Genomic DNA, 15,167 nt, shown 5'->3' on the forward strand with positions numbered 1-15,167 from the left:
GTTTAACTTCCGGCATATGAAGACATTTGATATAGAAAATTATTTTTTTCGTTTGAATAATTCCATAATTTGATATCGATTCAAGTACATTTTGATGTTTCATTAACAGCTAAAGGGTAAACCAATTGAAACTAATTTTTTAAAATTAATATTGTCAATTAATATCAAGTTATCAACTTCCGGTTTGATTCCTACTTTCACTTTACCTGAAGCATCCACCGACCAAGCACCCACAAGGGAAGCGCACTGCAAAGAACATTTATGGAGATAATGACGTAAGTTTTGGAAAACTACAACAATTTGAAAAAAACTGATATTGATGAATATTATTTTTGAACGGGTAGTCACATCGTTATATAATTTTCAAATTCTACATCCGGTGTGCAGAACGGGTGAACAAATGTAACGATAGACCAAAAAACATTATATCAGTATTCCACTTTCTGACCGGTATAGTTTTTTCCACTTTGTCTTCAAAGCACCAAGATGGTAAACTTAACGCAGAGATGTGTAGGGGCAGTCGTTGGATCTCTGGTGGCAGACGCATCAGGTATGTACTATATATGCCATTTTGTTAAAATGCAGAGAAAACAATTTTGTTAGCACATGAAAACTGTCGACTGATCAAACTCGAATTGTACATAATCTAACTTGGGACTAATGAGTATGTACATAACGACAGTTAATGATGTGCATAGATGATAAGTGATAATGATATATTTCTGTAACAATTGTAGTAACATATGTAAATTATAGATCAGCTTATCATGATAATATGGCAAACTAAATTGTTATTTATTCAGAGAGCAAAATTAGTGGATCCCTATAGTGCTTGATGAAATTAAAGCAGATATAAAATACACTAAATTACAAAGAAAATGAAATTGGATATCACATCCACAAAGTACTCATGTTGATACCGTCAATGAAAGGTCATGGGCTTTTTTTTTTAATGCCTGGCAAATAATTTTGTATATACATCAGCTTCCAGGTGTTAAGGGAGGTTTTATCATCTAATAGTCAAGTACTGTTCTTAATGTTAATTAATTAAATAAGATATCATATAATTGGTTAAATAAGATACCTAATTTGCTAAATCAGATATTTTATATAATTTGGTTAATTACAGATTAAACATTGTTCCATGAATAAATGTTGCTTGCTTTACAGTGATCTGTATATTGTGGGAGAATATACATATTTGTCCTAAGGCCTCTGTGTTGTTTGTGATACATTGATTTATCACAATTTGAGTGTGTAATGAAGTAACATGATTCTATAGTATCTGTGAAAGAAATAAAATCATTTTTATTATAGCTATGCCAGTGCACTGGATCTATGATAAAGAAAAAATGAATAAGGTTTTAGAAGACTGTCAGCAGAAGCCAGAATTCTTACCTGAAAGTCGCTGTCCCTTTTATTCGCTCCCCACTGGCAGATACAGCAGTTACGGTGACCAGACATTTGTTTTGCTGAAATCTATGGTTGAGAACAAAGGTAGCTTGTTTGTTTGTGATTGTGGTTTATGGAGGGTGGCATGACACTGAGCTTATATTGTAACATTATATACAGTGTAGCATTATATACTGCATCATCCATTGTCTATTGTCCATTCGTCAACTTTTTAGTTTTGAACAGCTTCTTTAAAAACTGATAGCACCTGCTTCCTGATATCTGGCCTGGAATAAAGTGTTATAAAGTTAAAAAATTTACTTGCATGATTTCACCAAGATCCATAAGGTGAAAATTTATATGGCACTAATAAGGTATAGGCCTGTAGGTCAGTGGTTCACTTCAAATGTTGGACCAAGATTGGACTGTGCTTTGTAATAATATTGATGAATCATCTGAAGTTTTAAAGAACCCAGACCTCATATTATGACATCAGGTACCAGGGATATGCATTGTATCGTATAACAGTTGTGAAATATATTTTCAAAACAACAAATTGATTCGTGTGCTATGTAAATCAGCAATGCAAATAATGTTTGAAAGGGAAAATAAATCTCTCCTCAGGAGAGTTAGTGATTTTCAAATAGCTAAGAAACAGACCACCATGTGCTGTAGTGGTTGTGTCTATGGGTAAGCTGCTTAACAGTAGCATTAGATTACATGCAATGGGCATTTCTTTTAGCGAGATAGCTGCAAGCTATTAAAAGAAACTCCACCTGGAAAAGATTTAGAAATCTTCATGCTCTAGAGGAACCTTAAGAAACCCTATCTTGAAAAGACTTAGAAATCTTCATGCTCTAGAGAAACCTTAAGAAACCCTATCTTGAAAAGACTTAGAAATCTTCATGCTCTAGAGAAACCTTAAGAAACCCCACCTTGAAAAGATTTAGAAATCTTCATTCTCTAGAGAACCTTTTGACAGTGGGTTCTAAGCAGCTTCTGCAATTTAGTAAGACCCAACATGTAACAAAGTTCCTGTGATTCTCAAAATATCAGAAGTTACCACTGATTTTTCTGCTGGAGTGCTATGAAGTCTTTCCACAATAACTAATTTTTAATTCCAGATATTAGCCTGTGTTAAAAACTATGAAAAACTGAATCTTAATCTTAAACAGTTCATGGTTTAAGTTGTTGTGATGTTCAATGCATGATTACAGAAGGATTTTCATTATAATATGACACAAAATATCTCTTGATAAAGAGAAAGTTTTGTTGTATCACAATTTGACGGTGATAAATATAGCATTTTGATTTAAGCCTTGGAACTGGATCAGTGATACTTTCAAATTTTCAGGATTGAACACGGAGCACTATAAGAAATCCCTATATGAATGTTTTGGCCCTAAATCAGCTTATGAAATTGACCTGGGTCATCCTAGAACCAAGGATGATTTGCCTATCCCAGGACCCTGGAGACCAGCGTCACTTACTGATTTTATAAAGAATTATGACCAAGGATTAGCTAAGACTGGAAAAGACCCAGACTCACAGGTAGGATGAAACAACAATACAAGATATCTGCAGTGAGAGCTGGGTACCATTGTTATCATGGCCATCTCCAGTCTGACATGACTTTATTTACCAGTATGTTGGTGCGAAGGCTGGTGACAATCTATGCAAGATTTTTATTTTTGTCTTGATGCATGACCAAGACAAAGATGAAATCACAGATATGTAGTTATCATTGCAGACTACCAGTATTTGTGTTAACATCATAACATTATCTACAAAGTCTATAATATACTTGTTTCCATACTGAATATAGTTTTGTCACACTGTGATTTCTTCCTCTATTTCCTACATATAACACATAAAAATAAACAATTATATTATAATTAACATGGTATAGATGAGAATGTGTGTTTTTTATCGTCTCAGGCAGATGGGTTTTCCAAGGTTGCACCATTAGTAGCACTATATGCTGGGGATACTGGCAAGCTCTTGAAAGAAGTGGAAAAAGCCATTCGTGTCACCCAAGAGGATAGCATTGCTGTTGAATGTGGGATGGCAGGTAAACATATTGGTCTGTGAAAATGTTACAACATGATGTCTTTGGGAAAAATAAATCTTTTGACTCCAACAGTTACCAAAAGAAAGATCTGAGGTATGTTTTATGAAAAGTATAAAAGTCTTATGCTTCAGTATTCTTACTCAGTCTAGTACAACAGAGTTATGTTATAAGATTTTTGTATAAGTACACTTTAATCTAAATTGAAAAGTTAGAAATCAAGAAAGAATAGATATGAAAACAGAGGCTCATAATGTGAACAATATACAATAGATTTCTTTCTTAGTAGTAACTAGCCCAAACCTCAAATTTATTCAAAGTTATTGTAATTGTTTAACTGTTATGTGTGTCTAGGTAAATTGCATATTGTCTATAAATGTTAAGTTAAAAACATATACATTTAATAAAAAGATTATGTTAGTGTCATTATTCATGCATCTAACGAAGTATTTGTTTGTCACATGTCAGTCTGTCACATATCAACTTGTCACATATCAGTTTGTTACTTGGAGGTTTGTCACATGTCAGCTTGTCACATGGCAGTTTGTCACATGTCACATATCAGCTTGTCACATGTCAGTTTGTTACTTCGCTGTTTGTCACACGTCAGCTTGTCACATGGCAGTTTGTCACATGTCAGCTTGTCACATGTCAGTCTGTCACATACATGTCAGTTTGTCACATGTCAGCTTGTCACATGTCAGTTTGTTACTTGGCGGTTTGTCACACGTCAGCTTGTCACATGGCAGTTTGTCACATGTCAGCTTGTCACATGTCAGTCTGTCACATACATGTCAGTTTGTCACATGTCAGTCTGTCACATACATGTCAGTTTGTCACATGTCAGTCTGTCACATGTCAGTTTGTCACATGTCAGTCTGTCACATGTCAGTTTGTCACATGTCAGTGTCACATGTCAGTTTGTCACATGTCAGTCTGTCACATGTCAGTTTGTCACATGTCAGTCTGTCACATGTCAGTTTGTCACATGTCAGTTTGTCACATGTCAGTCTGTCACATGTCATTGTCACCATTGAGTATCATTTTTTTTACTGTTCTCCATACACTTGCATTTTTTCTGATGTTTACTTTTACTTGTAGCTGCAAGTATATTGGAAAAGTGTGTGCTTGGCAAATCTATAGAGGTTGCTATCCATGAGACACTGGAGTCCAGCAGTGAGAATGTGAAAGGTTACATACAGAAAGCTATTGATGGTAAAGCTACACCCCACACAGACTTTGTACATACAGTTGGAAGCAGTTGCAGTAAGTAGCAGTTGAATAATTTTAGTAACATTATCTTATCCAATGTTTTTGAGCAACTTTGACATAATCTTTACATTATCTTTGCTCCAAGGGGATTACAATAGGTCACCTTGTCTAAACTATTGACTTCTGTGTCAGAAATAATGTGTTAGTCCCTATCCTTATTGTATCTACCCTGTAGTAAGTCAAACCCCTGACTTCTGTGTCAGAATAATGTGTTAGTCCCTCTCCTTATTGTATCTACCCTGTAGTAAGTCAAACTCCTGACTTCTGTGTCAGAATAATGTGTTAGTCCCTCTCCTTATTGTATCTACCCTGTTAAGTCAAACCCCTGACTTCTGTGTCAGAATAATGTGTTAGTCCCTCTCCTTATTGTATCTACCCTGTAGTAAGTCAAACTCCTGACTTCTGTGTCAGAATAATGTGTTAGTCCCTCTCCTTATTGTATCTACCCTGTAGTAAGTCAAACCCCTGACTTCTGTGTCAGAATAATGTGTTAGTCCCTCTCCTTATTGTATCTACCCTGTAGTAAGTCAAACTCCTGACTTCTGTGTCAGAATAATGTGTTAGTCCCTATCCTTATTGTATCTACCCTGTAGTAAGTCAAACTCCTGACTTCTGTGTCAGAATAATGTGTTAGTCCCTATCCTTATTGTATCTACCCTGTAGTAAGTCAAACTCCTGACTTCTGTGTCAGAAATAATGTGTTAGTCCCTCTCCTTATTGTATCTACCCTGTAGTAAGTCAAACTCCTGACTTCTGTGTCAGAATAATGTGTTAGTCCCTCTCCTTATTGTATCTACCCTGTAGTAAGTCAAACTCCTGACTTCTGTGTCAGAATAATGTGTTAGTCCCTCTCCTTATTGTATCTACCCTGTAGTAAGTCAAACCCCTGACTTCTGTGTCAGAATAATGTGTTAGTCCCTGGGCTTATTGCAGGAGAAATAGAGTCAACATCAGTCAATATAGATATTCTTGTTTGATTTGGTACCAGGCATGAGGTTGAGATTGTATTCAGTTTTAAAGAAACAGAATCAAAGTCATAATAAAATTGTTGTGTTACAGGGGTCCCTGGTAACTTTACTAACTCTGTTCACTGTCTGCTCAACTCCAACGGAGAATTCCGGGACACGGTAGTGATGACAATTGCTGCTGGTGGCTGTAACTGTAGCAGAGGTGGCTTTGTTGGGGCAACTCTTGGAGCAGTGTTGGGAATGACTGGTATACCAGAGGCCTGGGTCAGTAAAACATTAAATGGAGGTGACCTTGTCAATTTGGCAAACCAACTTGTTTTGTCAAGAGAGTGATTCTAGAAAGATTCTATACCAAGAAATGAATAGAATTTTATAGGTTGTTTCTGGGTTCAGATATTCTGTTTAGTTATATTAGCATACTGTTTGATCCATACCTTTAACAAACAACATCTTCTTTATTACAATTTTATGAGGGTTGGATCTGGAAGGACTAAAGTGATCATCAATACAATCATATAGGTATATGTATGAAGCCAAAGAATTTTTGTGTTGAGTCAGTGTATGTTGATGTATGAAAAGATTAGTAATTCTATTGCATTGTAAGTTATAAGTAGGTATATGTAAATGCTGGCCAAGTCCTGAGGCTGTCCGCAACACTTTGTAGATTTTTTTCTGGAAAAGTCACTAAGATGCTATGTCTCCTTTCCACTTGTTATAAATACGGTATGTATGTACCCATAATTGGTAAAAAAATACATTGATGTTCAGTGTACTCAAGCATTTAAAAGAAGTTTGATTAATTTGTTATGTGTCAGCATATGTTCCTCAAATTGATAACGTGTTACAGGGCCCTTAGATATAGGTTGAGTGACTGTGGGATAAGTACAGTATTTTGTTTACATGCTATTGCTATATATACACAATAATTTCTTATTTATTTATTTATATATTTATATATAATGTGTTCGGTTAGATAAGCATATCACCAAATCAATGTAAAGAGAGCAAAACTACGCCAATCTGTCCATTTAACATGGTGTATTGTCTTGTTGTCTGGCAGGACGCCATTAGAATGCGGTGCCAAACATTGTCTATAAATTACCTAGAATCTTCACACAATAGCATTTTCAGTGATGGAAGTCTAATTTACAAATGTTACATAATAATTAGAAAGTTGTGTTTTGCATAGTTTTACTGAACATCAAATCTGTAATTTGAGGAATGTTTGTTTCAGATTATTTTTACAAAAAAAAAAAAAAAAAAAAAATGAAATGCATTGTCTATTCTTTTTCTTCATCTTTAAATTTTACAAAATTTTTCTTCTTGCTTTATCAAATGTCATCTAATTTTTTCAAAATTTTTATAGAAGATATAGAAGTGACAATAAGAACGAATTTATAATCTCACGTTTGTTTAGTAGAATATTGAATGTTTTTACTTGTCTTCTCAGACAAGAAATAAATAAACAATTCTAACTTGAAATTATAATGCTTATTTGGTATTTAATTGGTACCACCATACTTATCTATATTTTGTGCAAGACTTTGACAAGTTCATCAGTATTACACTCCATACTTTACATATTAGATTTATGTAACTATGATAGAAATAAATCCGAGAGAACTTTAGAAATAGCTTTATTAGGGTAACATGTACATTTATTGTTTACATACCAGATAACATGTGTCTGTTCAACCAATTTGTGACTGTTGATGTTTTTACTTTAATAAACTCCTATTTTATACACAAAGTGACTTCATTTTCTCTGTAAAAATGAGTCTGTATTTCCACAATGTTCAGTACCTATACAAGTTATAATCTTTATTCTTTACAACTGTCTGAGTTTATCTTCACGTCTTACTCATTCTGACGTTACGATCTGACATAGAATTCCCTTCATCAATAACGGTCCTTTCTGTGTCCAAAGTTGTTTATCAAATTGAGCTCAAATGTCAAATACTGGTAACCTTGTTAAAATTCAACACTGGGACATCTATATTTGTATATTGGGACACAATTTCATTGATGGCCAAATTTATCCAGCAGATAGATTTATACATTAAATACAGGACACAACCAAAGTTCCTATTCTGTGTTGGCAGTAAATATATGTACCTATTTATTTATGACAGGTTACTGTTACTTTACCGGAGCTCTTCTCATTACTGATTTTGTCAGTAGCCAAGTAATATTTAGATAAAACCCTTCCCTAAACCCATGCCTTCATTTCTCAACGTTGTATTTTGTGGTGCAAATAAGATATTATGATCACGTGTTTGTGAATATCCATGGTCATGTTAACTTCTACAGGAAAAAGTCTTGCCTCGTTTAACCGGTAAAAAACTTCTTTAGGAGCATTGTTTTACTGCTGTATTCAGAATTACCTTCTCCTTCATATTTCTGTAGTATATCACAGTGATTTTGATAATGATTACAGGACATGTACATAACTCATTATCATATCGTCAGTTCTGTCTGATGTATCAGCACATTACGACTTGGCATTTCGTCATCAGACCACATATGATATGTATCGGGTGAGCTATCTCTCACAATAAAACTATCGTCATACTTATTCTTATACTCTAGGGCCCAACAAACTTCCCTTACTAAACGTCTAGTGTGACAATTCAAATATCACTTGTTGCTTGAGAAGAGTGGTCAACTTTACTTACTATTCGCAAAATTCTCACTAACATAACGGCCGACACATTTTTTACTCGAATACTGAGTCCTTGTCCTTTTTTTATTCACTGAAGGCTAGAGTCGTGACCACTGCTATTTCCACTCTGCACATATCAAATGTACACACTCACAACTCTACACTTTTACATTGCACATGCAATGAAAATCATTACAGACAAAACATCTGGCAGCTCCACATCTGCCCTTGCTCAACTGTTCAATGTGGTCGCGTACCAAGGGACATGGCAAGTATACATGTACGCCGGATGTGCACATGCAAAAAGCCATGTATAAATAGGCAAAGTTTTAGTCGTCTAATGTCTACGGCCATATCACGTTGAAAACACCGGTTCTCGTCCGATCACCGAAGTTAAGCAACGTCGAGCCTGGTTAGTACTTGGATGGGTGACCGCCTGGGAATACCAGGTGTCGTAGGCTTTTGTTTTTCTTCATAATTTCCTTTTTAAATCATTTTTACCCCTCGCAAAATCCTCACTAACATAACGGCCGACACATTTTTTACTCGAATACTGAGTCCTTGTCCTTTTTTATTCACTGAAGGCTAGAGTCGTGACCACTGCTATTTCCACTCTGCACATATCAAATGTACACACTCACAACTCTACACTTTTACATTGCACATGCAATGAACATCATTACAGACAAAACATCTGGCAGCTCCACATCTGCCCTTGCTCAACTGTTCAAGGTGGTCGCGTACCAAGGGACATGGCAAGTATACATGTACGCCGGATGTGCACATGCAGAAAGCCATGTATAAATAGGCAAACTTTTAGTCGTCTAATGTCTACGGCCATATCACGTTGAAAACACCGGTTCTCGTCCGATCACCGAAGTTAAGCAACGTCGAGCCTGGTTAGTACTTGGATGGGTGACCGCCTGGGAATACCAGGTGTCGTAGGCTTTTGTTTTTCTTCATAATTTCCTTTTTAAATCATTTTTACCCCTCGCAAAATCCTCACTAACATAACGGCCGACACATTTTTTACTCGAATACTGAGTCCTTGTCCTTTTTTATTCACTGAAGGCTAGAGTCGTGACCACTGCTATTTCCACTCTGCACATATCAAATGTACACACTCACAACTCTACACTTTTACATTGCACATGCAATGAACATCATTACAGACAAAACATCTGGCAGCTCCACATCTGCCCTTGGTCAACTGTTCAAGGTGGTCGCGTACCAAGGGACATGGCAAGTATACATGTACGCCGGATGTGCACATGCAGAAAGCCATGTATAAATAGGCAAACTTTTAGTCGTCTAATGTCTACGGCCATATCACGTTGAAAACACCGGTTCTCGTCCGATCACCGAAGTTAAGCAACGTCGAGCCTGGTTAGTACTTGGATGGGTGACCGCCTGGGAATACCAGGTGTCGTAGGCTTTTGTTTTTCTTCATAATTTCCTTTTTAAATCATTTTTACCCCTCGCAAAATCCTCACTAACATAACGGCCGACACATTTTTTACTCGAATACTGAGTCCTTGTCCTTTTTTATTCACTGAAGGCTAGAGTCGTGACCACTGCTATTTCCACTCTGCACATATCAAATGTACACACTCACAACTCTACACTTTTACATTGCACATGCAATGAACATCATTACAGACAAAACATCTGGCAGCTCCACATCTGCCCTTGGTCAACTGTTCAAGGTGGTCGCGTACCAAGGGACATGGCAAGTATACATGTACGCCGGATGTGCACATGCAGAAAGCCATGTATAAATAGGCAAACTTTTAGTCGTCTAATGTCTACGGCCATATCACGTTGAAAACACCGGTTCTCGTCCGATCACCGAAGGACTTCCGGTTATGATTTAGAGGCGGATGGACGTATGTCTTTGAGCTGGTTAAAAATCGTTCTACATCGGAGGTAATCTCGGGTCTATGACCCTATATTTGTGATTTGACTAAAACATTTATATTGTTCATTACACTGAAACATTTATTATGTGATATTTTTGAAGATATTGGTGTAATTTGTAATATCCCATTTCCGGTTTGTTCCGGGGGATATGGCCGCTTCGGGCGACCCCCAGGCTGCACGTAGCGGTAAGAGACGCTATAGTAAAGATAATACTGTTGTGATTGATGTGTTGGATAACAAATCATTAAAAGCAGACAGGATAATTGAGGTAATTTCGGAACTGTGTGGTGAAGGTTCTGTTTTTGCTTGTGTCCCAAAGTCCGGGAATTTATATGAGGTCACCCTAGAGGGCCGAGCAGGGATCAATCTGCTATTGGATGGTGTTTTTATTGATGGTAGGACATATGATTGCCATGATATCACCAAGAAATTCACACTTGTCAGCTTTTTGCACCTCCCTGCCTATGTAGATGACGACGAAATAAAAGATAAACTTGCGAACATTGGTGTTGAGTTAGTTTCCCCCATTAAACGTCGCTTTTATAAGGGAACTAATGTAGCTGACGGCACTCGTTATGTACGTGTGAAGTTACCCCCGCACCTGAAATCACTACCGTATACCATGAAATTCGGCAATGACTATCACCGTGTGATACATGATAATCAGTTGAAAGTGTGTTCCTTATGTTATTCTGATGAACACTTATTCAGAGACTGTCCAAAGTTTGTTTGTTTCACCTGTGGTGGCCAGGGTCATTTCAGAAAAACATGTAAAACACAGCCATGCACTCGTTGCGGTGAGATCAGGTACGCGTGTGATTGTGCGCGCGCGGTCAGGCGTATTGACACTCTGTGTGACCGATGTGGACTGTACAGCTGTGAATGTTTTGACATGGGGACAAACCTTGATGACAGAGATTCTGTTGACGGAGTTTTACAGGACACGCGTGGTAACTCGGTTGATATCGCTGACTCCCAGGGTGGCTCAGAGGCTGATGATGACGTCATGGCTGAGGAGGAATTCCTGTCGTCTGATCGTGTCCGAGAGGACCAGTCGTCCAATCGTGTCCGAGAGGATCATATTGGAACTTCTAATGATGGTGGTGATAATAACTCAAAGGTTGAGGCTTCTGAGGATGGAGATATAAGTTGCGTGAATGGTGATACTGCTGATGGTAAGTGCGTGGATCGGGCAGACTGTAATGACGTTTCAGCGCCCCTTCAGCTTGATGTGCCTCTGGTCTATGGAGATGTATTTCCATTGGAGAATGCAGTTACACAAGCCTCATGCAAGAGGTTCTGGAATGATGAGGATGAGACTGAGGTGAGTGAGGGGGACGCTGCCGATAAGAAACAGGAAACCATAAGTAATGCTTTCCTAAAGTCTAAAGTAGGAGATGGAGGTATTAAGAAAACAAGAAAAAGAAAAACGAAAAAAGTTAAAGACGTTTCATAATGAACTTTCCGGTGTTGTTATTGTTTTCTTTAATGTTTACATGTGTGTCATTAAATGTAAACGGCTTGAGGGACGTCGTTAAAATAAGAAATGTATTTGAATATTGTCAGTCTAATTATTATCAGATCGTATTTTTACAAGAGACCTTTTGGGATGACGTTTTTGTTAATCAAATTAGCCATATGTGGCAGGGTAAAATTATATTTAACAATAGTAATGAGCATAGAAAAGGTGTTGCTATACTGATATCTAATACTTTAAAAGATGGTGTACTAGATTATGATGGTTATGATGGGAGAGTTTTACGTGTAGAAATAGAAATCGAAGATACTGTATGGAATTTTGTTAACATTTATGCACCAAATATTGTGAATGATAGAAAGTTATTTTTTGATCGCTTAAAAACATGGCTTGTACCATTTTCTGACAAACTGATTACAGGGGGTGATTATAATACAACCTTGTCAACACTCGATCGTACAGGTATCTCTACACACCAGGTAAATTCTAGTGTGTCTGCGTTAAAAAGCTTGATGTTTACTTGTGATATTTTTGATATTTGGAGGAGTAGGAATAAAAATTGTGCTATTTTTTCTCGCAAAATGGTTAGTGATGGTAATCTATCTCAAAGTCGCATTGATTATTTTTTAGTTTCAAAAGAACTGTCTCCTTGTGTACAGAATGTTTATTATAGGGATACATATTTTAGTGATCATTGTTTTGTTGTTATGAAAGTTGATTTAGATCGGGGAAGTAAAGGTCCTGGTATATGGGTGTTAAATAATTGTTTTTTATTGGAGGAAGATTTCAATACAAAAATCAGGGCTATTATCAATGATGCGAAGAAATGCCCTTTATATGAAGATGAACCTAAGGTATGGTGGGATAACTTAAAATATAAAATCAAAAAGTTTTCACAGGCCTATGGCAAAGACCGTAGTAAGAAACGTAATGCTGAGTATTTTAAGATCCAAAATAAATTAAAGAGTTTTTCATCTGATATAGCCAACGGAAAGTCTTTCAACTGTAACAAATATGAGGAACTGAAGACAAGTTTGGAAAATTTAGAAAAAGAAAAATGTAAAGGTGCTGTATTGAGGTCAAAAGCTAAATGGGCTGTAGACGGGGATAAGAATACGGCTTATTTTTTAAGGCTTGAGAAATTTAGACAAAATTGTAACACTATAAAATGTTTGCGTTCTTCGAATGGTGACCTACTAAATGATTCTGATGAAATGTCTAATGAAATTTATAATTTTTATAACGACTTGTATAATTGTATTGATACAGATGATGGTGATATTGATAACTTATCATCTTTTATAGACAAAACTGTTAATGAAGAAGACAGATTGAAATGTGATACGGTTGTTACTAATGATGAAATTAGAGATGCTGTGAATGGTATGTCTAAAGGTAAAAGTCCCGGACTGGACGGGCTTACTGTTGAATTTTATTGTCATTTTTATGAAGAATTAAAATGTTGTTTTACCCGTGTTGTACAAAGTATCTGGGACGACAGGGAATTGACCAGATCTATGAGACTTGGTGTCATCAACCTTGTTTATAAGAAAAGGGGTGAAAAGTCTTTATTAAAGAACTGGAGACCTATTAGTCTTCTTAATGTGGACTACAAGGTATTAGCTAGAATAATGTCCAATCGATTAAAAGCTGTGTTACCTTCAATTATTTCTGAATTCCAGTCTTGCTGTGTAATTGGTAGAGATATTTCTGACACTATTTTTAGTGTTCGAGACATTATTGACATTTCATTTCAGGAGGATTTTGAAACCTATATTCTTAAAATAGACCAGGAAAAAGCATTTGATCGTGTTAGTCATAAGTACGTATTTAGAGTATTAGAGAAATTTGGTTTCGGCCAAAATTTTATTGAATGGATCAAAATATTTTATACTGGAATTTCTAGTTCTGTTAAATTTAACGGTAACTTGACCCCGTTTTTTCCCATACAAAATTCAGTCAGACAAGGTTGTCCGATATCGGCGATGCTCTATGTTTTAGCAGCAGAACCTCTTGGTCGAATGATTTCCAAGTCTCCAGTCATAAAAGGTATTGTTGTTCCTAATTCAAGCTTCGAGTCTAAAGTGTATCAACATGCTGATGACACAACGTTGACTCTTTCTGATAAAGAATCAGTTGTAAATGTTTTTAATTTGTTGGATGTTTATAGTAAGGGCTCTGGTGCCAAAGTTAATAAAGATAAATCTGAAATTTTATGTGTTGGAAAAGCCATGATTACAAATGAAGAAGCGGAACGGTTAGGTATACAATTATGTGATAGGGTTATTTGTGTTCTAGGTGTTTGGATTGGTGTCGATCAAAAATTATGTAATGAAAAGAACTGGGAAAGTAAAGTTACTTCTATACGAAATATTTTAAGATTGTGGTCTCAGAGAAAGTTAACTCTTCACGGAAGGGCTGCTGTACTTAGTTCTCTGATTATGTCAAGATGTTGGTATTGTATTACCTCTCAGACTATACCTCTAGTTGTTATCAATGAGTTAAAAACTTTATGTATTGACTTTTTATGGCAAAGTGGGGCCCATCTGGTTGCGTATGACACCATCATCGGTAAAAGAAATTCTGGAGGCCTAAATATACCTGACATTGAATTAAAGCTTAGGTCGTTTCGAATAAAGTTTCTAGTTAAGTGGCTAGATAAGTCTTGTAATGCAGTCTGGAAAAACATGTGTGTTTACTTTTTCAACAAAATACTCAATTTGAATCTTAATACTGAGATCATTTATTGCAAAATTCCAGACAAGTATTTAAAAGTGTTGCCTATTGTTTATCGTGAAATGTTAAAAGCTTGGTATGCTTTTCAAACTGTTAATGATGTTAGCCATAGTAATATAGACACGCCTTTTGTGTATGAGCAACCCCTCTTTTGCAACCCCAGTTTTATGAAGAATGAAAAACCTATTTTTATTCATTATTTTGCTAAGGCTGGAATAACCAAAGTTAAGCATTTGACACTTGAAGTAGTTTCTAAATTCCTTTCTCCTAGTGCGATAGTTGATATTGTTAAGGAAACTGTACCTGATATTTCTCTGGATACTGTTGTTTCTGACTTTAATACTATCATGAGTTGTATTCCAGCCAGTTACAAGAAAATTGTTTTGTCTAAGGTGTATACTGGTCGTAGAACCGATTCTATGCCATATGTTACTTACAAAGATGGAAATGATACTACCATTCAGGTATTTCTCAGAACCACCCGCGATATCTATGCCTGTTTCATTCGCAAGTGTTTCAAAATTCCAAAGTCGACTGAATATTGGTCAGCGCTATTTCCAAATGTTGACATTCCTCGTGTTTTTTCCATAATGTACGTGCCTTTTTTTCCCTGTGATATTATCGATTCTCATTTTCGAGTAGTTCATAATTCCATATTTACAATGGTGAAGC

General features: G+C 36.2%; 1 protein-coding gene and 3 non-coding genes across 4 annotated transcripts; all 4 read left to right on the plus strand.

The window, feature by feature from the left end:
- Positions 1-218: 218 nt before the first annotated feature.
- On the plus strand, positions 219-7,100 carry LOC132551678 (crystallin J1A-like). Its single transcript, XM_060215856.1, has 7 exons — positions 219-275; positions 480-550; positions 1,318-1,497; positions 2,747-2,943; positions 3,331-3,463; positions 4,562-4,726; positions 5,792-7,100. The coding sequence occupies exons 1-7, from the start codon at positions 262-264 to the stop codon at positions 6,031-6,033; spliced, it is 1,002 nt and encodes a 333-aa protein (XP_060071839.1). The 5' UTR covers positions 219-261; the 3' UTR covers positions 6,034-7,100.
- A 1,604-nt stretch (positions 7,101-8,704) lies between these two features.
- On the plus strand, positions 8,705-8,823 carry LOC132551689 (5S ribosomal RNA). The gene has a single exon (XR_009554253.1). It is a non-coding gene; the product is annotated as a 5S ribosomal RNA (ribosomal RNA).
- A 368-nt stretch (positions 8,824-9,191) lies between these two features.
- On the plus strand, positions 9,192-9,310 carry LOC132551701 (5S ribosomal RNA). Its single transcript, XR_009554264.1, has one exon. It is a non-coding gene; the product is annotated as a 5S ribosomal RNA (ribosomal RNA).
- Positions 9,311-9,678: 368 nt separating this feature from the next.
- Positions 9,679-9,797, plus strand: LOC132551712 (5S ribosomal RNA). Its single transcript, XR_009554275.1, has one exon. It is a non-coding gene; the product is annotated as a 5S ribosomal RNA (ribosomal RNA).
- The last annotated feature ends 5,370 nt before the right edge of the window (positions 9,798-15,167 follow it).

This window comes from Ylistrum balloti, unplaced genomic scaffold, assembly GCF_031769215.1.
Source record: "Ylistrum balloti isolate Yb309-2 unplaced genomic scaffold, AGI_CSIRO_Ybal_v1 Utg370210, whole genome shotgun sequence".
Classification (NCBI taxonomy): domain Eukaryota; kingdom Metazoa; phylum Mollusca; class Bivalvia; order Pectinida; family Pectinidae; genus Ylistrum; species Ylistrum balloti.